Consider the following 27,181-nt stretch of genomic DNA (forward strand, 5'->3'; position numbering starts at 1 on the left):
AAGAGCTGTGCAAAGTGAAAGACTTTTTTATAGGCAGAAGAGGGTGGGACAAGGAAGTTACTAGCAAAGGGTAGATTGTTTCAGGCAAGGTCCCCTCTTCTGGGGGATGGCAGGGGTCTATCAGGCAGCTACCTCACTAGTGCTGACAAGGAAATTCCAGATTCCAGACTAACTGGTTAAGATTCTATTCCTATAGAATCTGAGATTAGGTTAAACATTAAGTCTTAATTTGATGATGTGAGCTTAGCACAAGTGATTCCATTTTAAGCCTGTTGTCTCTTTTTTAAATATATCTATGTTAATTATATATGTTTATATACATCATGACTGGAGACAAACACAATATGTATAAAATATAACACTACATATATATATATATATAGTTAAATATGTGTGTGTGTGTGTGTGTGTGTATATATATATATATATATATATACACATATATAGTATATAAAATCAAATTGTCTGGAGATTTAAGGGTTAAGATGTTAAAATGGTGCCAAGCTAAAATTCTTGCTACAACCTTTCCCATCTTCCCATTAAAATATCATGAAAGAGTTTTTGAAAAATAAGAGTTAACCATTTGCAGGAGGAATTTCCACTGGCTACAGTGCAGAAGAGGCTAAACCAAGAAACTTTATCATATGTAGTTTTTCCTCTGTAAAAGAAGAGCAAAGTTGGTAGGAAGAAGTTAAGCCTTCAAATTGTTATTCAATCCGAATCTGCAAATCCCAGGAGAAGGCACATCAGAATACAGAGCCAGGGCAGTTGGGGTGGCTGGTAACAAAATGTGACAGACCCCTGGAATAAGCAGCTGCAGATTAAGCAACATGTGGAAGCGCACTGACAATTCTCGGTATTCAAGTTCGTAGTTTTCCCATTTATCACAGCTGATTAAAGAAGACCACAGGTAGCCTCTGTTTCTTGACAACATAAATTCTCTTTAATGGCTGACAATGGACAATAGGTCAGGGGAAGATCTTGTCATGGCAAATGCTCAACAGGTGATAAATGTAAATGTCGGCTGGATTCCAGAATTTAGCCAAAGGAGGCATTTAGCCCAGTTTTGCATATGACTTTAGACTTAACCAGTTTTTGACACGATGGTAGAGAAGCAGAGGAAATACATCTGTTGGCTGCCCAAGTCTGGGACTGGAAGGAACGTCACTCATCGACGTGTAATAGGAAAACAATCACCACCACAACATAAGATCTATCGAAAATTCTATAGTACAAGAAATAGAGCCCTATCTGAAGACTCCAAGGAAGAGCATATACCAAAAGATGATTTACTATTGGAAAAGAAAACTTTAGAAGATGGCCAGTTTTGTCCTTAATTGGATGTGAGGAGATACCATGTCTATTCAACAGTGACCTGTAAGTTAAGAATGCAGGGAAACTAAAACTTTCACTGTGGAATTAAAAATGCCATTGGAGGCAAAAAAAAGCAATATTGACTCTACTTATCATCAGTAATTTATAGGATGAACACAAATTTTTTTAGGCAAATCTCTTCATCTCTCCATGGATGGTGCTCACAGCTCAGGTTTTCCAAAATACAACTTGCTCACCTTTATTAGCACTCATCTCACAGTGCTTCACTGTAATTACATTTGGTGTCTGTCTCTATCCCTAGACTGTGAGCTCCTTTGGGGAGGGACCATGATCTATACTCATGTTTATTCCCAGCAGCATAGTCTCTGACCAGTGGGCCCTCATTACTGGATGAATGTATGAAATGAGAGCTCACAGTTAGCTTGGCTTTCTTGTTGGTTTATTTTTATTTTTTAAACTAGCATGCAAAAAACCCAGTCTGTGACCAAGTATCATAGAACATAGGGTTAGAATCTGGAAGGTAGGGATAGATATATGGGTTGATCTTTTTTTTTTTTTTTTTTAGGAAAGCAAGACTAAAGTAGTAAAGGAATGAGAATGGCAATAAGTAAAGAGTAAATTTAAAAAGGTAAGTAGTGAGACTGTCATATTGATTTAGAATTAAGTGAAGAAATGTAACTTTTCAAGGTCATTCTAGAAGTCAACAGAGTAGTTGAGAATACTAAAGCTGCTTTTATCACAAGATCAGGTTCCCTTTTCTTTTTCTCTCACTTCTTTTTCCTTCCCTTATTTTCTTTCCCATTTTCTTCTTGGAAAAAAAAATGCTTACCACTTTGGACTTGCCAGTTACATCTATATACATTACAATGCTATCATAAGAGATAACCCCTAAATGTCAGTGGCTTAAAAAATTGAAGTTATCCTTCAATAAAGTCCAAAATGATCGGGGACAGTGTTTATAGGCCTCAGGGCTGACTCCTTTCATTTCATGGTCCCACTCTCCTAGAAAGCCTTGGAATCCTCTTCATTCAGCTGTAAGAGAGAGGTCCATTCAGCAACCAAACAGAGGTTCAAACAAGGAGGTGTTTATGAACTAGGGCCACAAGTCCAGCACATTACTTTGAGCTAGTTAGTACTCAGTCACATGGCTGCACCTAATTACAAGGGCCACTATGGCCATCTATCCAGCTGTGGCTCTGAAAGATAAAAATGGGTCTGGTATAAAAATGGAATAACCTCCATCAGGTTATTCCAACAATGGATAAGCATGATCTAAAGCATTATGTGTAGCTCCATTTTATCTTCACAACCCTTTGAACAGTAGATACGTTAGATATATAAACTTACAAATGAATAATAATAGCTAATATTACTTTTGCACAAAGGATGGTGCTAAGCATTTTATATATAATTATATTTGTATCTTAAAATTATATCTTTTAATATCTATGTATCTTATAATTATTTCTATCTTATATAACTTAACTTCATTTAATCCTCAACACCACTTGAGCTGTTTTTATTACCAGTATTTTACTGATGTGGAAATCAAGGCACAGATTAGGCAACTCAACTGAGGCAACAAAATCAAGCAATAAAGAAAATAAAACAGTTCAGGCTATGAGTGAAAGTCTACCAGTAATTTTCCCAGAGTTCAAGTTCATATGTCCTATTTATTCTTTGTTTTGCTATTATCCTTGCTATATATTATTCCTATTCCTCAACATACTTATCATTTGGGGCTTTCATGACATTCTATATTCTTGCTCCCCTGCTACTCATTACAACTTTATTCCATGAACATGTTGATTTGAATATGTAAAACCTAATAGCTCTTATTGTTTCACATATAAAGAATGCCTTGCTATTTAAAGTGTAAGGCAAAAAATGAATTTAGTGGTTTCCTAAACTAAATCCAGTATTTACTTATGCAGAGAAATCCCTAAACTTCCTTTAAAACAAAAGGCATATATTCTACATAGTCATATATTTGAGATATAAAGAAACATCAATTTCCATTTTAAGTAAGACTTAACTTCATATCTGTCAAATTCTGGTGCCTCGCACAAAGCTGGAGACAACTTAAAAAAAAAATACTTGAAATATTAGTCATTTCAAGTGAGTCACTCCCTAAAATAATTCACTTGGGAGTCAAAGAAAGGTGGCTTTAGTATCTCAGAAATAAAACCCTGATCAATTTGTTCATCCATTCAGCCTACTACGAATCTGTTCTGATCCAGAAACTTTGGGGAAAATAAACACTGAAATTGAACCGGTCAGAGGAAAACTGTACCTGGTTTATACTGTACTACCTAAACACTAGCTGGAACTTCAGGGACAGACATCATACAAGACAAACTCCAAGAGTGAGGAAACATTCTGTGTGTCCGTTACTGATAAATCCAATTCTCAGCAGAACTTGAGGCTGACCTCTTCTGTGAGGCTCCTTTGTCAGCTGTGCCTAAAGCAGGCTCCTATTAGGTGCTCAATAAAGATATGTTGGCAAAAAAATCGGTGAGGTCAAGACGTTTACACAGGGGCAGTGGGAAGAGTTCTGAGTTCTCCCACTGACTAACTCTAGATGACTTTGCAACTGGTTTTACAGGCCATCCAAGCACTCATCTTTTCCTTAGCTCTAACACATTCAAAGGCAGTGGGGGTGAGCATTTTACACTGTGAATGTATCTCTTTGAACTTCCTTACGTTGAATGGGCGTAGGTTGGCACGTCTGTGCGGCACCTGCAACTTCCGCCCTTCTCCTTCACCCTCTTCCCGGCGCCTGGTCCCTGCTCCTCGCCCTGCTTGCGGCCCACTCTCACAGCCAGCTGGGTCAGCCGGCGCCCTGGGAACTACCGGGTTCCTGAAACCTTGCTTCCAGAAAAAACAGGTAATCTTTATGTTTTAAAACAAACACTGCAACGTGAGGTCTTCAAGTGAAAGCTTTATTTGGATAGAAAAATGTAACCTACGAGAAGCCAGTCAGCGTCAGATCTCTCTTCTTTGCCTCGCTTTATGTTAAGGCCCCACGATCACCTCAAACCGTCCATTTAAGAAAGTAATCTTTTCCCTTGGGAGTTGCAAGCTTTCAGAAAGCGGCGACGTCTGCTTCCAGGCCTCATTCCCACCAGCTCCGCCTCTCCTGACCCACCTCACCCCGACTTCGCGCCCACCCTTTGTCTCCTGTCAGCTGTCATTGCGCGCAGATCCCGAGCTTCCGATTGGAAAACCTTCCTGTCGCTCAGTCCACAATGGGGCCGACCGCCTCACTAGTCCTAGCCTTAAAAGGTCTAAGGACGCTTCTGAGTCTGCAGGTAAAGCCGCGGCGGCAGCGGCGTAAGGGAGGAGCTGCGAGCCCAGGTCTGCCCCGCAGTGCGAAGGAGAGCGCGCCGCACCGCCCCTCCCTCACTGCCTGGTCACGCCCTTCCCCGCTACCCCCACGCCCTGTTCACAATGCCCGAGCGGCCGAGCCGCTCTCATAAGCCAGCCCCCGGATGGTCCTGGGGGCAGTTACCACAGCGAAGCACAGAGGGCGGGGGAGGAATGTGAAAGGTCCCGGATGTTGCTGAACAGGAGAGGGAGTGACTGGCGCAAGCGCAGAAGGACAACACGAAAAGCTAAGGTGGGGGTGGGGATAGTTCCTTCTCGTTTTCTACGAGTGAGCTGGCGGAGCTGCAGGAGATCCGAGGGGAAGGCGAGGTAGTGGTGGGAAGGAGAAAAAAAGCTTCCTGCCCAGGTGCACTCTACAAAACTAGAGAAGTTGTTAGGTGAGCGGTGAGGAGGAGTGTAGGTAGCGGGAGAAGACACGCACCCCTCCGCTCGCCCTCTAGCGCGGGCGGGCAAGACGCGCGCGCAAGGGAGCGGCAATTGCACTGGGCCCCCAGAGCTGTGGGCACCAATCAACGGTTGCCATAGCAGCGTTTGACGTCACCGTGCGTGTGGTGCCCCTGCTGCCGGGGCTGGTGATTGGAGGAAACCCCGTGTCTGCGGAGCCGCTGTAGCCTGTGAGCAGCGAGATCGAGGGATAGTCTCAACCTCGCCGCTGCCGCCCAGAGACTACTGAGCCCCCGTCCGTCCGCCACCACCCATTCCGGACACAGGTAAAGGACCCGGCCGCGGCCGCCGCCTCCTCGCCTCTCTTCCTTTCCCAGACCAGCCTTCCAAAAGCGCGGGGGCCTCCCCGCTCCCCATCCCCTCGGCCCTGCTCGCTCCGCGGTAGCGGCGCTGGGCTGAGGCGGAGTCTTCTCAGGCGGAGACGGGTGGCGGCTTCTCTTCCGCTGGATTCGGGCGGGCGGTTCGCGGCTGCCTCGGGCTACTTGCTTCCGGATCGACGCCTTGACCCGGATAAGCGCCCGTTCCCGGTTCCCGTCCCCTGGGGTGGAAGGGGCGCCCACACGCGAGATCCCCGGGGACACGCCCGGTCGCCGGCTCCCGGGGGTGGCCGAGGCACCGCTGGCCGCAATCCATTCCCACCCCGTCCCCTTACCCCCAAAGCCACATCCTCCCCGGGAGAATGACTCGGTGGCTGCGGGCATTGCAGTGGCGCAGGTGAGGCCGCCCCCTCCCCGCTGCCCTGTTCTCCCCTCCCCCTAACTGCCGCCCGCCCCGCCGCGCAGCCACCGCGCCCGGCGCTGCGGCGGCGGCGCCCAGCCACCCCCACCCCCACCCCTCCACCATCCGGGCGGCGGCGCGGCGGCGGGAGGGCCGGGCCTGGGGAGCGGGCCCGATCCGAGGCCGGCCCGGAGGCGCTCGCCAGGTAGACTAGGGCGAGGCCGCGCTTCTGGTGCAACGGGGAGCCGACTCCAGGGTGGGGCGAGGCCGTACCGAGAGCGAATTTCCTGGTTTTCATGGTGTGGGGGACGACTTGAGTTTTCTCGGGTGGGGGATGGGCCAGGGGTTTACCCTCCTGGTGAATGAGGGCCCCGAGCGCAGGTAGGGAGAGCGAAAAAGAATGGGGACAACGGTGGGCTGGCGTGTCCCTCTCGTCTCCCGCGTGGGTGGGCTAGAACTACAGGGTCCTGCGCCTGGTTTTCAGCCGCGTACCCCGCTATGCGGGGTGGGTAAGTAGGAGCTAACAGCAGGCGGCGGCCCCCCTCGCCTGGGTGTGGCTCTTGCCCCTCCCCCACCTGCTGCAGCTGTCGGACCCTTAGAGACTAAATGAGCACCAGCGGTGTCCGGTGGCGGAGGAGACGCGGGTGGGAGAGTGGGGTGTGTCCGCGGCGGGCCCGGTGGTGGTTCCGCTTCTGCGGGCGGCGCTGGCGTCTCTGCTCTCGGGGCGGGCGGCTCCCTCCCCGTGGCTCGGGCGGGGGCGCGCCACTCCTCCCTTCTGTTCTAGCGGGGGGAATTAACACTCGGCAGTAGGTTGGGCTCCTTGACACAGATCCGCCATGACAAAGAGGGAGAGTCGACGACTCGTGCGGAGGCACAAGCTTGGGCGGAGTCAAGGAGGGGTGGTAGCGGATAGCGTGCACGGAAGGATTTGCACTTTAAAGTCACGGCTTGCCAGTTTTCGTTTCACCCACCTCGACGTCTTAACGTCGGTTAAGGGTTAAATGGGTGCGGCGAGGCCTCGAAGCACCAGTTATTTTGTGAGAAATCTAATCCACTTCCCCTGTACCCAAGGGGTGGGGAGAAAACCTTTGTGCTGATTTCAAATAGTTTTTCTTTAGCATTAACCGGAGAGCGTTTTTGAGTTGTTAGGGGAGAAATTAGTAATTTCAAGAATGGGGTGGGAATATGTGATCAATTTTAAATAGTTTTCTGACTGAAACAGTATACCTCTCATCCAACCAAGCCAATTACTTGTTTAAATACTAGGGACTTGTTCCAAAATTTTTTATTTTATTTTAAGTATTGTGGGAATGTAAAGGATATGATATTGGGGGGTAGGGAGTTCCCATATTGACAGTGTCTTCTGTTCACTTTTTAATAGTGCCCTTGAGGCTCTGCATTTCTCTCTCAAATCGTTTATTCACTAATGTTTAGCATCTGTTTTTTTAGCACCTCTCAAAGATATCTTTAAGGCAAAGTGTAATGGTAAATGAAAAGTCTAGGGACTTAAAATTTGACAAAGAATTAGGTGGGAAGTCATAGTTAAGGGCAGCTTGACTAGGAACATACAATTAAATTTTGACTACTAGAACAATGCAGTGATTCTACATATAACTGGAACAAGGATCTCAGTAACACTGGAGCACTTACTGTATACATTTCATAAGTGAGGATTGAAATTCCAGGACCCGTGGATGCGTTTTTTAAGTGTGTGCCCATATAACAAGGTATGGATAAATGAGGCCTTAGGGTCAGTTAAATGTAGATTCTTGGTGGTGGTTTTATACTCAGAATATCTTAAAACAAGCAATTTGGTCATTTCTCCCAGAAAATGGTGCTATGATCAGCTGGGAAGTGTTGGAAAGATAAGTGGATTTGGGGTAATGATAGCACCAACAATTTAAACTTAACCACTTCTGATGAGAATAGGTATTATGAAAGTAAGAACACATGAATGACATTAAATTGGCATGAATTATGATTCTGGAAGTAAATAGAAATTCTAATGTTCTTCATAGGCAGTGTTTTCACTAAAGAAAAGCTGCTTAATTTTAGATTACTTAGTGATAATTAGAAACTGCAATTGATTTTGGCTAAGAGAAGGGTTAGTTTTTAAGGAGCCTCTTGACCAAAAGTGCTTTGACCTGGTGAAAATAGGATCCTCTGAACAAAGACAAGATAATGCAACCTTAGTTTTGATGAACTGATCTTAATGGCTTTAAATTTACCCTCTGCATGCTTAGTATGCCCATTCACTCACCACCCCTATTCTGATCATCCTTTTGTGAGGCTGCATTATATTCCTCATGTGAAGAATCTTCCATGGACACTTAGGTTTGAGGTGTTAATATAGCTCATTTACAAAAGGTACACTTTTAAGTCTGTTTCAGTGAAAAAAAGAATCTAAATGCTACCTTTTTTCCCCTGCAGAACATCCAGTCATGGATAAAAATGAGCTGGTGCAGAAGGCCAAACTGGCAGAGCAGGCTGAGCGGTATGATGACATGGCAGCCTGCATGAAGTCTGTAACTGAGCAAGGAGCTGAATTATCCAATGAGGAGAGGAATCTTCTCTCAGTTGCTTATAAAAATGTTGTAGGAGCCCGCAGGTCATCTTGGAGGGTCGTCTCAAGTATTGAGCAAAAGACAGAAGGTGCTGAGAAAAAACAGCAGATGGCTCGAGAATACAGAGAGAAAATTGAGACTGAGCTAAGAGATATCTGCAATGATGTACTGGTGAGACTCAAACATTCAGTCTAGCTTCCCTGTAATACAGGATTCCTATAATGAATATCAGTTGTTTTCAACTTTCTTTTTTGGTTTTCCTTTTCCTTTTAAAAATTTGGTGTTCTAAAATTGGAAGTCTTCAGGGTGTCATTACTAGCATGTTAAAACAGCTGTAGTTAAAACATTGCATTTATTTTATACAAACTTATCAATCAGTACAAATAGACTAAAAAATAGTCTATGGTGTAGAGTATTTTGTACTAGTTGAAAAGATAAACAGTATTGCAGTCTCAGTTGTGGTTAGGATATTTGTAGTAGTTCCAAGCTATTTTGTTAAATGCATAATACGAGTACAGGAATTTTACATACCTTGTTTTACTGTAAGAGATGTAACAGGAGAGTCAGTCTAGACATAGTACCCTTGCCTGGATTAGCCCCTATGATGTTGATGTAATGAGTCAGCCATGCAGAAAATTCTGGCTCCGCAATTGCTTTTGCCTCTTCCTGCATTTAAAGTGTTGGAAGTCACCTTTGAACCCTTGATAACGGTAGTAAAAGGTTATGAATAACTCAAGCTTGATTTTTTTTCCTGGTTTAAACAAGAAGTGTTTAAGTGTTCAGTACATACTGTATTGAAGCACTACTTACCTGAAAAGCTTAAAGGAAGTGAACGTTACATTTTGGTTAATTTTATTAAGTGATGGCTTTCTGATTTAGAAAAGTTTAAGGATAAATTATTAGAAGATCCAACCACTTAGCATATAGCATAGGTTATATTAATACTTTCCCTTTTTAATGAATCAGGTTTTGGAATAATATTTAAAGGAGTTTTACTAAATGTCACTGACATTGCAGGACTTGAGGTTACACAGTGGATCTCAGTATGGTAGGGCGCTGGTATATAATATAGTTAGGTGCATATCTATGTATTATGAGAATTAGTATGGAAATCCAGGTGCACTACTCAATATTTGAACCTGTTATGGAAGAACTATAATGAGCAATATAGGATTTCTAATGTGGTTGTGAGTTTGGGGTTTTTGTTGAAGTTGTGATGGTATTACAGTTCTTTTACACTAGTCGTCAATTAATGGGATAGCTTCAGTTCCTAAATTATGAGTATTTTTCTCAAATGATATTTCCTTTAGGCTGCCTTTTTAAAGAATAATATTTTTTATCTTAATGTGGGCTCACAAAGTCTTGTGTGGTTATCTGTCTTGGGTGCTTTTTATTTATTTTTCTCCTTTTGAAATCTACACATAGCTGCTATTCTCAGATGAGAAAGGAATTACATATTTTCATTGAGGTTCAGTGACATTCTTGCGGTTTGCTAATGTAGTGAGAATATTTAAATTTGAAAATACATTTTTCTATATATAATAAAAAATGTTAGTTTTTTTCCTCACTGCTCTCTTTACTAACTGGTTAGTACCTGTGTATGTGTTGCTCAATTTGTTCACTCTGGTGTTTTACCCCCAGTTAATCCTCATAGTTTTTATTTTGGTTCCAAAGGGTTTGCTACAACTTGTAGTGTCCCTTAAGATGGAAGTCAATTTATGTGGTAACATTTACCCTCTACTAACAAGCTTTATTTATGACTCCAGGTAGGTATTTAGATGTTTTCCACACACGAAGTAGAAAAATCCGTGTCACTGTGAGGATTTTCCCAGGAAAAGACTAGCAGTTTTAACTCTGCTTCCCTTTTGTTTCCTTATCAAGAAAAAGAACTTAGTGCATATAGGATCAGTGTGGATGAGAATAAGTAGATTAATCTCTAAATAGCTTCTCTTTGTTGATAATATTGGGGGGAGGAGTTGATACTAGTTAGTACCCATGTTCTCCTTCAGAAAAACACTGGCTTCTCACCAAGTCTTAATGAAATGGCCACTTTGAAGGTATAGATAAGTGAAAATTTAATTCCTTTGCCATATAAAAAACTCAGAATTCTAGTCTTGCTTCCAGCCTTAAGTCTTTTTAAGAGAAAGCTCTGCCCTATTAGTGATCTTTGCATGGCTCATGCCTCCTAACATATGGTGGATACTTAGGTATTTGTTAAGTAAATGAGCAAAAGGGCATCTTTTAGAAAAGATGATAAAAGAACTAGGTCAGCAGTACTGCTAATTTCCAAGGCCTTTTCTGTTACAACTTGGGAAAATTTGATATTTACAGATCTGTGGTCTTTTCAAGCGGGCTTCTTTTCCCTATCATCTTTTTTTCAAACAGGTCATGTTGGCTCTGGAAACATCTTGCATAAGATTCCCTTTCCTTTTTCTCAGAGTAGAACTGCTATTTCTCCAGAAGAAAAAATTCTTTGAACTGATGTGTACTTGATTAGTGAAAGTATGCTTTAATTATATTTTAAGTTCTTATTTACATGATAAAAATATAATCAATTAAAATTTTCAGTTTTTTCTGAACTTTTTTTTTTTTATTTCAGAAAAATAAGCAGGCAATTCCCTTTCAGAATTAATGTTAATGGCTGGTGGCATCAGTGGTGAATCAGACTTCACCATTACACTGAGCACCTGTATCATTCTCCAGAGCTCAAAGCTTTTTTGTTTTTTTAAGAGTTCTTTAGTCTTTTGTTAAATAGTTACTACCATTCTGTTTTTATGCATTTATCAAGTGTTTATATACCATTTACTAAGAAGGAAAAAAGAGGAACCATGTTACCTTGTATAAGAGTTGTAGACAGCATTACTGTGGAAAGTGGTCTTGGTCATATTCTTCACAGTATGGACTTCTCTTTATGCAAAAGAAATTGGGGTTCTTCTCTTCCTTGCATTGTTAATTTGAAATTGTAGTATGTGAACTGATGTCATCTGGCTTTCCTGCCAGATTTTAGACCAAAAGCTCTCTTGGTAATTGGGCAGGGGCTCGACACTAGTGATTCCTAACATCTCTTCCATATAAACCCACGAGAAGAAACCAAAAATTGGGTAGCTCTGTCTTGAACATGATGAAATGAAAAACAAAATGAGGGAGGAAATAAATACATGCTAGAAGACCTAAGTCAAGCTTAAAGGAGAATGTAATATTCAAGGAACTCTAGGTTTTGAGTCAAACCAACTTTTTACTGTTTAATAGCTTCACAGTCAAAGGAAAGATCCTTACCTCTGAGAAAACTGAGCTCAAGTAAATGGGAATAATAATCCCACCCCATAGGATGTTGAGGAAAATGCAAGTCAGATAAAGCCCCTGACTACCTCCTGTACCCTGTTTATCTTAGCTTTTGGGTTCTGTTTTAAAAGCAGTGACATTTAAAGTACAGGGGTATATTAAAAGTCTAGGAATGAGATTTTTAAAATCCAAGATGCTTTAAAAACTTTTTCTGGGGCAGAGGGTCCATATTAACCAGCAAATTTTTTTAAGTTTCATTAACATTTCTGAGTGGCTGGTATAAGGCAAAGAATGGCTTCCTTTACTTTTTGGAGGTGAGCCATTGAAAACCATGATCTAACAGTTGGCGATAGTAATTGAGTAAATAGTGATAATGATTCAATTAACTTGAGTAATAGTAATAGTGATTCAAATAGTGATCCACTTTATTATACTTTTCTGCATTGACCAAGGCAGTTTTAAGGTGTGGTTGCTGGGCAGTGCTTTATATTTCTAGCTTACAAAACTGCCATTAAACAGGAGCAAGCTAGGAAATTAGGCAGCTTTTGGGTCCTTCTTACTCTAAATGTATTAATGTGCCTTGGGCTTTAAAACCTGCTAAAGAGAATTGGAAGCTGGCAATCACAGCTCTTCATTGGAATAGGGCTTCTGAAAAGAATTCTGCAGTGTTATACCCATCGTCACTACTTGCGATGTTTACATGTTTTTGTCAAATAGGGCTTTTGGTGTGTTTCAAAGTATATGACAGTAGATACCTACAGTCCCAGAAAGGAATACATTGATTGGAGTCTTTTTGGTAATAAAATTCAGTATTTTTTGAAGAGTGTTCACATAAGTTTTGCCCCGATGAGGTATTTTGTGCAGTTGGGAAATCTGAGGTGTATGAAGTAGAAATGAAAGAAAATGAAGGAGTGAGAATGGAAAGGCTGGTGTTCCCTATTTGGCAGAAAGGGGAAGAATAATCAACACTTTTATCCAAGAGTCACTGGTTACCTGTCCCTCGTTCAGTATAGCAATAGTTAATAATAATAATATAAATAAAAAGTCTCTCCTACTTGTTCTAGTGAGAGGTGCAGATGACTTGGAGGTGTTCTGTGATTAAATGAGCTGTGAAGATACTTAAAGTGAGCTAAGAGGATATGGTGAAAAGATTTGAAATTAGAATCTGAAAAACCTGAAATCTGAAAGTATAGTTAACCCTTCAACAGTGAGTTAATTAGGGGTGCCAAACCGCTGGGCAGTCAAATATACTAACACATTTCATATGTTCCATCTATTATATACTGTATTCTTACAGTGAAGTAAGATAGAGAAAAAATGTTTTTCTAAGTGTTGCATATCCAAAAATTTTTCCAGTACATTTGTTAAAAATAAAAATCCACATTTAAGTGGACCTGCACAGTTCAGACCGGTGGTGTTCAAGGGCCAACTGTATAGGAAGAACATGCACATTTATGAAGTAATGATCCAACTCTTAACGTATCCAAGAAAGAGGAAATTATATTTAGCCCTAGTAGAGGCATCTGAATTAGAAAGGGGGAAGATAAACTACCTTAGAGTAGTTAATAGTTTGCCAAGATTAATTTTGCTGCTTATTTTTTCTTTTAAGAGTACCCAACTTTATCAGTGAAGAGATCCTACTGGTAATAGTGGTGTAATAGAAGTATTCTAGTTAAGTTGGTTAATTGAAAAGTAGTTCAAGTATGTTCATATTGTTTTAACCATTTTATTTTAAAGTAAATGTGTATGTATGTTTGCCTGTATTTAATGTAAGACTTAGACTTTATCTCTAAATATTTATAGACTCACAATTTGGAAATTGCTAACCACTCCTATAAATACATTCTTCTTCACATGAGAAATGCATTGCAGAGTGAGGACGTAGGTGCTTGGTAATCAGTTCAGAATTCTTACAGAAATGTACAGGTTTTTAAAAAAAAATTTAGTGGTTTGTCCAACCCAAGTGAATTTTTTGTATGTGTATGCCACTCCTTTAAAAACTAGTTCCAAAAGCATTCAACTTAACTTTTCATAGTAACACATATTTTCATAGTTGCATTTTATAACATTTAAGTAACATAATTTAAGTAATTATAGCCACTTTAATGGCATAGTGTTGGAAACAAATGTCAGGCTCATTTATTTAAGGATGTAACTGCAGATAGAAGATGAAGGGTATTCCAGAGAGTAGCCAAACAACCAACTTTCTTTAAGCATTTAGCCCAGGTCATGGGCATCATGATCATTTACCTAGGAATGAAGAACCTAGTATAAGGCAGGCCATCAACTAAGTGGAATTCGGTTAATCAGCAAATGAAAGTTCCTTAAAAGCGTTGTTGCATTCTAGATCATTCTATCAGGACATTAGGTTGGGGTGGGGCATTGTTCATTTTGAAAAAAGCCTTTTTCAATAATTTTGCAAGAGATGAAACAGGAAATAAGGGTGCTAGTTAGATCACAAAGATCCTACTATAATGTTACATACCTAAGGAATGGGGAATTTTAAAGGCCATGGAGAAACTTAAGCAAAGGAAATGACACCAAATTTTGCCTCTTTGAAGGTAGATTGGTAAACATACAAAACTATCTGTTCTTAGGAAGAAAATAAAATGTTACAATTTGACAAACTTTGAAGATTTGATGATCTGGCTCTGTTCTTTGGACTAATTTCTTCCTTTTACTAATATCAGATTAGATTTTCAGTGCCCTCCATCGTAGTTTATCATTTAATACATTAATCATTGTTTCTGTAGTGAGGGCTTTAACCTGTGAAAGACATGGGTTTTTTTCCCCTTTGAATATATAATACCGATTTCTGCATCTAATAGTGGTTCTAGCACATAAGGGGGAGGCTAGTGTAGGAAATTGGTTTGTCTTTATAATGCGGAATTAAATGTTACTGGATTATTTAGGTTCATTGGGCCACACATTTTTTATTCCAAAAATATGTGCTTTTTGGCACATTTATATTGAATAAAGTGTAATGAAAAAACTTCTAACTTTAAAATACTGGGTTTTGATGTTGGCCAAGTTAAAACTTACTTTGAGGTCCATTGAAATTCTAGTATGCATTAGAATTTTTTTTTCTAGAATTCCTGTGATTCCTACTGTGATTTCATCCTGGTTACCATAGCTTTTGCATTACGATGCTTTTGCATTAAGAATAAATAACTGCTCTTCACGGGATTTAGGACTGCAGTCAGTTTCAACATGGCAAAAGCCCAGAGTTCCTCTTGCTTTTGAAACTACCTGTCCTTTCTGACTACCTAATTTTAGCACGTTTTCTAGACTTAATCAAAATGACATCTTGGACTTCAACTTCCATTTTCTGATTGCAAGTTGTCATTGTCATGTTGTCTAGATCATTGGCTCTTAAGCTTATACATTCGTGTTGATACTCTGTGTGATACACTCATGGGTAGGACCCAGGATTATTTGCCATTTCTCTTGTACATTGTAGTTCTACCCCTAATTCTCCCACTGAACCATTGACGTGAAAGTGATATTGTAAGGATAAACGTGATCTAATTTTAATGGATGTAAGCTAAATTACAAACATTTCACTGCAGCTGGTGGACACTCACTTGAACTTACTACCTTTGTTGTTTTTTTCTCAGTTCTGTGCTGCATGTAGCTCTAACTCTTAAATTTTGGTAAACTGCTGCTTTTCTTTCTGTCCCTCTGCTCAATTTGCCCAAAATCTCTACACAAAGCCTTTGGTTCTAGTTTGGTTTTCTCACTGTCCCTGATGAAAACCATTGCTAATTCCTGTCTTTATGGCCTGAGGGTTTCTGCTTAAGTTTTCAACAACTTGAGAGTATTGGCTTTATTCTCCTTGAAAACAGACTGTTGAAATTGTTATTTAACCTGTAAAGTGCATTGAAGGAATATGATAATGATTAGTATTTTTTAGGTGGCACAAATTTGAACTTGGCTTGGGAAGAGTGGTGTGCTTACCCATCATATCTCAGAAGTTCCCACTGTATTAGGCACTTTGCTGAGCAGCAGATCATTCTTTGTTCTCTCATGAGTAATTCAATGCAATTATAAAAAATTTTTTGTGAAAGTTCCTATGCAGTAGCAGTTGTCACTTGTCATTGGTTTAACTTAGCATTTTCTGTCCAGATACAATGTGACAATGTATTGTTATGTGGTATAGAATAGTCATATCTTGGCAGATTTCACTAATTTTTTTCTGTTGACCTTTTTGGACCCACAGTGTGGGTCTTGGGAGACAAAACATGGATAATGTAGCTGAGTTGTTACCAGTCTGATCCTGTTGTATGGCATGTGCACATTTGTTTACATTGGAATAGCTTTCAAAAAGATTTCAGCATATAGTCTTTTGTGAGTTTCTTTTGACAGAATTTGTTGTGAGCTTTCTTCCTTCTCCCCAAATAATATGTTTACAGTGGTAAATATTAGCCACTTGTAGGTTGGCAGGGTGAAAATGCAAGGTCAGGCAGCTAGATGTTAGTCTATAGAGTTAAGGAGACCAGAATAAGATGTCCAGTTCATTGACCTGTATGCATGCATATTCATTATTTTAAAATCTAGGGAGGATCCTGTAGTATTTATTGCAAGGAGTGCCCAATTTTTGTTGTATTTGAATTTCATTTAATTATTTAACAAGTTGTACAGCATTAAGGAGTTAGAAACATTTCCCGGTGGAGGTTAATTTGCATCTTGAAAACAAATTTTCTGACCTAGTTTTTTTTAATTAGCAATATTACTAAGGAACCCAACCCAGTGGTGAGTTGAATGCTTCTAAGTGATTGGTTACAAAATGCTTTTCTGAGAAAGACCTCTTGTTGATCCAAGACTAATAAACTGTCAGCTCTTTTTCCTCTTAAAACATGTAATATAAGCACCATTGCCCAGAGTTTAGAAGGACATAAACTTGGACCACATTCAACCAGGACCCAGGGACATGTAATAAAAACTGTGCCCAAAACAATTACTTGCCGATTTTGTGGAATCAACAGTTGAGGACAGTGTTACATAATAGCCAGACTGTAGTACTTAGAACAAGCAAGTTCTTAATTCAGTAATTTGATGAGTATTTTACTATTATGCTCTGAAACATGACAACCCAAAGTGATCATGCTCTTTGTTATCTTCAGGAGCTACATTTTGAAAGTGAGGCAAAAGCATCAAATCTCCTGGGATTATTTTGCTAGTGTAAGGATCCAGAGGCTCACGATTATTTTGAATCTGATTTAATTCAGTTTCCAGTCCCACTCATTTTTAGAACTTTCCAGGCTATCAGCATGGTTTTGTGCAAATATTTTTGTTTCATTTTGGGCAAAAATCAGAGGAACTGTTCTAGCTTTAAACAGGAAAACAGGAATTATAAATGACATTTTAGGCTAGCTTTAACATTTCTTAAGTATGGAGGACAACAATATCTTGGCTTTCTCAAATTCCTTGCTGACTTCTCTTTTTTTCCCTTGTTCCTGCCAGAAACCCCACTCCTTGCTGATTTTTAAAAAGTGAAATAGCATAGATTTGCCACCTATACTTGGGAAGTGGCATTTCTTCAATGGTTGGTCAGATTTCTGTTTCCATCCTTAAAGTTAAGCAGCTCTGTCTCTCATATTCATAGAACACTTAAAATTCTCTCTTAGGCCAGCTTTGCACAGAAAGGTGAGTTTAAAGTTGGAATGTCTGCAAATACCTACTAAATTATTAGTTCTTGACAACTACTTGATCATTAGCATTTTTATACTTGATCATTAGCATTTTTAGTGGAACACTTCTGATTGTAGTTTGGAGACAACTGATGAGGTTGCAATTGAAAGAAAGGAAGCCATTCCAGCCACAAGGGGGAGTAAGAGACTATAATTTCCAAACTGATGGGCCTTTTTTGCAAGAGAAATAGCTTGTTGGTTTTTTTTTTTTAATTTTAAAGATCTAGGAATGATAAAAGACTAGTGGCTATATAGAATAAAGGGAAAATTCTCTCTGTGCATAAAGGAATTGTGCAAGACTAGAAATTTGAAGTTCTACATTGTCTACAGAATTGGAATTAAGTTTCTTACTGAGGATATTATTAAAAATGACATTGGGGTATTTTGACTTTTTTAATTGAATAAATTGGAAGTAAATAAATTGAATGAATGTTTAACTTTATAGAACAATTGAATTTTCGGCTTGAAGGACCATCTAGCCTGTCTTTCATTTTCAAATACACTGTCTTTCATTTCAGATACACTGACTTAACATTAATACTTTTTTATGGTAGTATCACCTTGGTTGTAGACTGAAACTTGATGTTTGCTCCAAGATGTATGGATTTTAGGAGGAATGGAGAAATGACAGAACACCAAGAAGAATTACCACTTTGTTTAATACAATTTAAAATGATGGTTTTGGTTTTAAACTGTTTTAGGGTTCTATATTTAAGTGAAGAATAATGAGAATCACACTTGAGGGTCCTTGTGCCTCAAATTTCTTGCCACTCTTCCCCTTTTAACCACTGGCATTTTTCATGTATGATATGTATGAAAGCAGAGTATTTTCTCTCCATTTGTTGTGTTCATGGAAAAGGGCCATGATAGTACAGTGTAAAATAGAGTGGGTGTGTAGGCTTGGTCCTTCCCACTCAAATATTTGGGGGATCAAGTCAAAGAAGACTGTTAACCTCAGCTATATTTTCAGGGGCTATGTACTAATGCTATTTTGTGTACATTTATCTTTGTGGAAATTAAATTTAACACTGTGACCACTTGGTGAAATACTTATTAAGACAAAGTAGGAACTTCCTCTTTATCCTTCATATTTTTCTTAACAAATGCATCACTTCCTTTTGTGTAATTTTTGTCCAAAATGCAAGTTTTACCAGCCCAGTAAGGAAATCTGAAAATAAGTGAGCACAAAAGGGTATGAGGTTGGAGAGCAAACTTAACTGGTTAATACCATCTTCCAGAAGTGATATTAAAAGAGATTTTTCTTTAAAACTACTTTTATAAAATAATTGTAATATTAAATAACCAAAAGGGAAGACAGCCTTTTCTACGTGGTAAATGGTAGTCCTAGTCAGTTATATATTTATTTTTTAAGTTGTCATTTTGAATTTAGGAAAAAATATTTGGGAAAATAGTATGAAGAATTTTTCATATATCCTTACCTGATTCCTCAGATGATGAAAATGTTACATAAATACAATATAATTATCAAAATCCACACAATATTAAAAAATTATAAGCTGTTATATGACTTTATAGAACCTACTTACAAAGTGCTTTCTAAATGGGTTATGTTACTTCGTAGTGAATGGATTACTCTTTGAAAAGGGAGATAGTCCAGCTCTGTAACTTGTAATTTTCCTTTGAAGTATATTTTTCCTTAGTTAGCTTCACTTACTCTAATTGGCAAGGCCAAATTACAGCACATAGCCCAATGATTTGAGTGCATAGAGGCGCATAGCCATTATTTAGGCTGAAATAAATATATAATGAGTACTTGCTAATTTTTTAAAGATGAGTCTAAGGATCCTTAGTCTAAAAATTCTAATTCCTATTTGAGAAAGGGAAAAAAAGTGACTTTGAACTTAAAATCTAAGGCAGTAGTGGTGGGGTGTGAAGTGTTCAGTGTAGTAGCGAAGCTTTCCTGGGATAAAATTGGAAGGGGTGTTTTGAACTTAATGCTATAATGAAGCACAAGAGGACTATTGAGGGAGTGGTTCATGAGTTTGTATTTGAAACTTCATCACTTCTCTTGGTGGCAGAGTTAGTACCAAAATCCTCCTGGCTTCCAAACATGTATACTTTTCCTTGTATCAAACATCGTCCCACCCTATCTGGTGATTTTTTTTTTTAACTGTCTTTCTTAGCCTCATTCAGGGTCATTAAATTGAAACCTCGATGAACTATCTAAGGGTCCTAGAAGCATATGAGGATATGCTTAGCCATACTCCAAATACTTGCTGGTTTTAAACAGTTTCTTAGGTCTTCAGAGAAGCAGATCTGGCGTTGGTTGGTTTGGTTTTGTTTTCTTCTCTTTGAGCAAAATATTCATCATCATTACAGTATCGACCTCAGTAATTTCTATCATGTTTTGTCAAAACTAAATCAGAAGTTTGGTAAGACAGTGAACTCTTGATAGTCTTCAGGATGCTGAGCTAAAATTTCCTCGTGCCTCAAGATTATTCTAAGTTGCCTCTTTTATTTTAAATGAAGCTGTTCAAATTATTTGTATATTATAATTCAGCCTGGGGATTTAATATTTTAAAAAGGGCTTAATATATACAAAATGTGTTAGAGGAGCCAATAAGTAGGTTAAGAATGCATATGCTTGTGAAAAGGAGCAAAATCATAGTTAAATTTTATTTTAAATTATACTTCCTCTGGATAATTTAGATGTTATAGAGCATAGGATATTAAGTAAAAAAAAAATTCTGACATCATCCCACCTCCTCAGAGGTAATCTCTATTAGTTCTTTTTGTATCCTTCTGGGAATTTGTCATGACTATGCAAACAATCATATCTTTGAAGCAAACAGTTTTATCTTTGAAGAAGACACACAAGTAGGATCATATACAAACTATTCTGTAAGTTGTACCTGCATACTTGGATGTGTATCTTACACTTGATGACATACTGGCATATACCGCACTCTTTTAAATGTCTGTATCATGCTGCGTGAGTATAACAATTTATTTCGCTAGTCCATTCTTGACAAAGATCAGTTTATTTCCTTTTGTTTTTCCTTCAAATAAAAGCTCTTAACCAGACATTAAAGGTACAGGAAAGGTAGGCTAAACTGAATAGTTTGGAGAATTAGATTTTAAAAACAATATAGGATTAGAGCTAGTGGGTGGTAGTTAGCACAGATTTAAGTCAACTTTAAATCAAAGTTCTTTAAAGTGATCTATGGACCCCTAGCTGTCAGTCCTTTTAGGTTCATGAGGTCATAACTATTTTCATGACAATACTGTCATGATTAGTTAGCTATTTTTACTCTGTGGACATCAGCATTGATATGAAAGCAGTGGGGGCTAAAACTGCTGGTTCCTTAACATTAACAAAGGCAGTTAACACCATACAGTACTAATAGTTGATAAATTCTCATTATACACTCAGTTAAAAAAAAAAAAGACTGACTTTACTTAATGTTCTTGAAGCTATAAAATTTAATAGCCCTTATGTAGACATCTTTTTAATATTTTGTGAAGCAGAATGGTAAGTATAGGAGTTATTTCTAGGAAAAGCTTCTGTGATTATTTGAGTTTTGAGCCCAACTAGTTTTTTGGGTTTTTTTTTCTTTTTACACACCCCTCCCCCAGTGGAACACTCTTCAAAGAATGACAGACAATGGTTATTGTTATGGTTATGGTTACTTTAGGGAAAAAAGTATTTGTGGTGATTGCTAAGGTAGAAGCTTTGAAGCAAAAGTGAGAATTTTGGAAAGCTTAGGTCAGCCTCTGTGATCTTGACAGCTTTCCGTAAGTTTTTTTATGCATATAAAACAGTCTTAAGACCAAAAAATTCTAAGCCATAAATGTGGAGCATTCATTGTTACTACTTAGGTTTTTTTTTTTCTGGAAAGTGTCCCTGTTTAGAGAGAAATAATAAGTACCATGGTTGGGAGGAGTTAGTTAGCATTTTTTAAACATAAAGAAGTCAGTTCACGTAAGAGGGGAGTCCAGAAATAAGGTGGGTTTCTGGAAGGGGGATGGTGAGTTGGTTGGTTAAGGTGTCCTTTTAACGTTACTATCTACAGTGCAAATACCTTCTATGTTAATTTCCTTGATTAGTTTAGACAGTCCTTGAAGGAGAAAATAGTTGGCATGAGAATATGGTTCAGATTAGACTATTTGACCCTCCCAAGGATAATACTTGTTCTGCTCTAAATGCATTCTATACAATAACTCATTTATTCCTCACAACAACTTTGTGTCTTTTATCTCCTACTAATATTCCCCCTTTACAAATGACAAACCTGAGGTCCAGGGAGATTTCAGAACTTTTTCAGGATGATGGCAACGAGTAAGCAGTGAACTGGGATTTGAATTTAAGTAGTAGGCAGTCTGTCTCCTTAGTTTGTACCCTTTACAAGTCTGCTGTTTAAAGAGTAAGTACTAAAGGAAAGTACTTCTTTATCTTTGGTCCTTTGATAGACTTAATCCTGTATTTTTAAATGAAAACTTTTTGCACATTTATTTTACCATCCTTTCGAGTTACACAAATCTTAGATTAGTGAAACCAAAGTAAAGTGCTAAAATCGGAGTACAAGAGTGCCAAAGCAGATTTTTAGATGCCATATCTTATGTTTACATCTAACTGAGTGGGGTGCCTACTCTGTCAGAGGCTGTGATTTGTGCTTTCTTTGTTTATACTCTGAACATCTCATAGCAGCCTTTTGGAGTAGATTTTCATTTTAATCATTTCATAGATGAGAAAAATTAAGGCTTTGAGAGATTAAACTTGCCTGGGATTTTGAAATTAATGATGCAAGTACGATTCAAAGTCATCCTGGTTTTAGAGTTTATACTATTTCAATTAACACCAAACTGTTGCTCCAAGAAGTGCTTGGATGCCCAAAGATAGGGTCTTGCTGCCAGTTCATGCAGCAGTTTTGATGTTTTAGGTCATTTCTAATCTAATTGTAGCCTAAAGGTTTGATATGTACTCAATTTCAGGCTAAAATCCTACTAAAGAACCAATGAGAAGTCTATAACTAGAATATATAGACATGGATTTTTCAGCTTATAATCCTTTCATTAGAAATATTTTATCAGTCAGGATTGAGTATCTATTTAAATTCCTTTTAGTTGGGGGCAGGTTGAGCCTACCCTAGGAAGGGCAGTCCAGGACCAGATGACCTGTCCGTTTTGTGGTTCCATAATTTTAATACACTCCAAAGCCAAAGCATTGATGTTGAATAGACCATACTTGGATCAGGCATGTGTTAGAAATTATTGTTAATATATTCTGCCCTGAATAAATTGACTGTTTGAGGGGGGGAATCATTATTTGACCCTATATATCGTTTTCGTAACTTGAGACATTAGTTGTTGTACCATGATGCTGTAGAGAGATTAAAAGTCTTTGATTTCTAAGACCTTAAGCTCTGCGTAATTTACCCACTGATAAAAGTTCAGTGCCCTTTCTTCGGAACCACATCATGTACTTAGTTCTGGATTATGAGCCATTTACAGAGATACTGGACATGTGCTTCTAGTGGCATCATGATTTCAGTATCCCTGTAGAAAGTTGGAATATACATCTCTAATTCAGCAAATCTTAGGTATTTTTGAGAATATTGGCCATGATATCTTCAAAAGGTAGTGGCTGTCATCAAAAAGAGATTTTTTAAATGCTTGAGGAAATAACTGAATTTCTAAGTCAAATTCTATTTTAGCAAGATCCATATGTATTAATACTGTAGCCTCAGTGCTTGAGTGTAAGCTGTGCTTAAATTTTGTGTTTGACTGAAAATCCTTTTCACTTGTAAATTACATTTGGATTAGAAAGTTAATGTCCTATGTCATGAAGAATTTTATAGGTGGAAGGTACCTCAGTAGTAAGCCCACTCTCTATTTTTGTTGTGATGCCTATTTCCCTTACGTAATGATGTCTTCCCTTTTAAATTCAGATTCTTAACAATGTCCCAGAGTCATCAGTCACTTTGATTGTACTGCTGTAGATGAGTGAAGTACAGGAGGTTGCACTGTATATTTAGCAGGATGTTCTCTAAAGGTTTTGTATGTTATGAAAATAGCTGTTAGTCCTTTCTCCCTTTCTGTTTTCTAATTTGCTTGCCTCCAGTTTTTTCTTTGTTATTGCTGCTGCTTTTTTTCTCTCTTTGTTCTCATTCTTTCTGATATTGTCTTCTCTCTGTATCACCTTCCAGATGTCTGGCTTCCAGATCTGGAAAATTGAGCTTTTATTTCTCTGGTAGGTTTGACAAATTAACATAATTAATCACATTTTTAGTGTTACAGTTAATTTAAATGAGCTCTGTATCTTCCACCTTTTGGAGTTGAATGAGACTACATGTGATCTATGAATCTCCTCTGCAAAATATCTAAGTTTTCCTTTCATTTCTCCTTAAAATCTTTGTAAGAAGAGTGGAACTCTGAGTAGGTGGCCTAGCCCAAATTTGGACTACTCATGAAAGTTTTCTCATATTGAGCAGAAATCTGCCTCTTGTTAAATTTAACTAGTCTTGTCTTCTGGAGCCATTCAGTGTCATGCTCTTTGAATCATCATGACAGTTTCATCTAGTTTCCTCACCCTGTTCTTGCTTGTTTTCCTGTGTACTCCGTTTGTCAATGTCTGTCTTGGTATGCTTTTAAAGAAACAGTATATTCTTGATTTTTGGTCTTCTTAGTGTAGTGTAAACCTCTGAACCATGTTCCTTGACTTTGATTCCTAATTATGTTAATATCTTGGAATCACATTATCTTTTTTATTTAGTGGACATATCACCCTCTTGAGGCAGAGGATATGTAGCATAACATTAGTAATGCAGGTTATATTACCTGGAGTTGTAACTTCACAAGTTAGCTATAGTTTTGAGCATATTACATCACTTGGTCCCATTGTCTTCTATATGATGGGGATAGCTGTAGTTTGTATCTCATGGATAGGGTGTGGAAGGTTCAGATAATCCATATAAAGTGCTTAACTTAAATGTCAAAAATGGCATGTTTATTTTTGAAATAATTTTTCCCAGTTGTCTGTTGCTGTATAACAAACCAGTCAAAACTCAAGTGACTCAAAACAATGATTTTTTCCATTTTTCTATTCTATTTAATTTATTCCATTCTTTATTAAATAGCTTGTCTGGACTCTCCTGGGCATTACTCCACATGGTATTGGCTGGGGTCACTCATTGTGTTCTGGCAGGGCTGAAATACCCAAATTGAACATGTCTTATTACTGGGTCTGGCTGGCTTTTCTCTCCAGCAGGGTAGTTTGGCCTTTCACGTTCTGACTCAGGGGCTCCAAGGGAGCAAAAGGGGAAGCTGCCATTTCTCTTAAGGGTTAGTCGAACAGCAGTTAGTTGCACTGCATTCTATTAGTCAAAGCAAGTCAACAAAGTTAACTAGGACTCCCCCTCTTGACAGGAGGAGGGATAGCAGGGGAATAGGTAGAGGTCATCTTTGGAGACAGTCATAGTTAACTTTTTGAACCAGTGTTAGCTCCTTTAAGTTTACTGTTTAATCCAGTCTTTCTTGCTTTTTGTTTTTTAAATCTTAGTGATTCTTAGCTTTATGTCATTGAAAAATTGGGTAGACAAATGAATGCCATTTATCCTATTCTTGGCTACGTTTAACAGTTTTATTGAAATGTGATTGGACACACAAAAAATGCACATATTTAATGTACACAATTTGGTGAGTTGATTTGCTCAACTTAGAGTGAACATTTCATCAAAAGCATCTTGCCACTGTTGATACTTGGACCTTTTGGTTTATCATTAGGCCAATAAGCAGCCTGAGTACTGTTAATTTCCCCTTCCTGTTTTACTTACAGGCTTTGGTCAATAGCTTTAAAGTTGTTTTTGCTTATGTTGTTTTAATCAGATGTTACAACTAATGCAGTGTTCATCTTGGAGGAAGAGGTACTTAACTGCTATTTTGAAAATTCTCAGTATGAGTTAAACCAGTGTAAAATGTGTTTTAAGGATACAGAAGTTACTACTCATAAAAGATATGAATCCTCATAACATTTATTGACATCTTGACTAAGTAATTTCTACAGGTTTTCTGATGTACACTTTTAAAGTTTTATATCTTAAACGATTCCCCCTTTACTACATGTTTGTGGTCTTCCATCTTTACATATGTATAGAGAGTAGGTTAGACAGTCACTGAGAAGTGAAGGGTATGACTAGGCAATGTTATTCTTAATTTCATTGTCTTCCTTGCTAGACCACTTATCCACAAATTCAGAGATTGTCTTGCTCACCATTATAGTCTTGGTGCTTAGCCACAGTGGCATTTATTTGGAGAATTAGTGAATGTCAAAGAGTATGCTGTAACACTGAAATGTGAAATAGGATTACCTTGGTAGAAAATTGACCTTGTGGCTGGGTTTAGCTGTTGTCACTTATTTTAATTGAAAACATTCTTAGTATAATCTTAAATATATGTAAATGAGCCAGAGAGCAGCTCACAGTTTTAACTGCATTTGGAACCTTCTTTATATATTTTCTCCCACTATTCTAATTTGAAGTTATTTGTGTATTGTGTTTCATCACATTATACTTTTTCTTTAGACTTCATAGTCTAACCTTTAGCCAGTCAAAAATAAAACTTACCTTAAAATTGTGGAGTGCCACAGTTTAAACCTAGACTGACTCCAGAGTCGCTAGTCATTACCATTTCCCAATGAATTTTGTATTAAGATATAAAACTTGAAAAGGCCTGGTCATTTAAGTGAAAAAAAAAATTCACTTACTATTATTAAGTGGACCTATCTTCTGTTTGAGGCAAATCCCTAAAGAGCAGCTGTAGTGTTCAAAGATTGTCCATGCCCCCAAAGAGCCTGGTGTTCAAAGGACAAAGTAGTTTTGTAGCTTAGAGATCTTTGAATATGAAGGTACACGTATGGTGTAATAAAGATCTTGTTACCCTAACCAAACTGCTCTTCTCTGATTTCAGGGGAGTAATTTAAAATAACATTTCATAATCAAAGGAAACATCAACTCACTTTTAACTCCCTTCTCTAATGCAGTGCAGCTTGGCCCTCCTGCCAACTTGGTGGCTACCCACTTCATCTGGATATCTGTAGCTTCAGTTGTAGAAGAAGGGGGAGAGGCTGGGTTAAAGTTTTCACCCACCCACCATTGGAACATAATAATGGGGTAAACATACAGTTATTATTTAAATGCATTTTTCAAACTATTTTGCATATAAGAAGGTGCTGTATAAACTGAGGTGACTGCTGGGTGACTGCCTGGAGAATGGGAACCAGTCATTTAGGTACCTTTTGCCTTGTAAAATTGATTTGGGACTAAGCCTGGTTGAAAATTGACTTTCACCTTGAATTCCTAGGGTGTATTTAGTAGGAAATGGGGGTGGAGGTGAGAGTGGTTTTGTTTTTTTTTATTTGCCTAATGATACTACTGGAATTACCCTCTCTTAACAAAAAGATTAGTTTATTGTGCCTTCTCCACCTGATAAAATAATCTTTTTTTTTGCTTTAAATCAGTACTAGACTAAAACTATTAACAGGATTTAAAGTAGTTTAGATATTACAGTTTTAAACAAAATTATAAAGGATGAAGTTTTATCTGTTGGGTTGATGTGTGAACATGTATTTTGTTAGCTAAAAATCACTTTAATGGGGTTAGGGTTTGCTCTTCAGATCTGTAGTTCTCATAATCCTACCACTGTCTTAATTTAGTTAGGAAAAATAGAGTCTACTTTGAACAGCTTGTTACCTATTGTGAGGTTCTACTTGAATTGTATTTTTATAAATGAAGTAGTGTTGTTCTG

General features: G+C 38.3%; 1 protein-coding gene across 1 annotated transcript in view; it reads left to right on the plus strand.

Annotated features, from left to right (window-relative positions):
• The first annotated feature begins 5,075 nt into the window (after positions 1-5,075).
• Positions 5,076-27,181, plus strand: part of YWHAZ (tyrosine 3-monooxygenase/tryptophan 5-monooxygenase activation protein zeta) — a 28,348-nt gene continuing 6,242 nt past the window's right edge. Inside the window, exons 1-2 of the mRNA XM_036876471.2 lie at positions 5,076-5,432; positions 8,314-8,618. Coding sequence (XP_036732366.1) covers positions 8,325-8,618 — 294 coding nt within the window. The 5' untranslated portion in view covers positions 5,076-5,432; positions 8,314-8,324. The remainder of the gene's footprint in view (positions 5,433-8,313; positions 8,619-27,181) is intronic.

Source organism: Manis pentadactyla, chromosome 3 (genome assembly GCF_030020395.1).
Source record: "Manis pentadactyla isolate mManPen7 chromosome 3, mManPen7.hap1, whole genome shotgun sequence".
NCBI classification, from domain to species: domain Eukaryota; kingdom Metazoa; phylum Chordata; class Mammalia; order Pholidota; family Manidae; genus Manis; species Manis pentadactyla.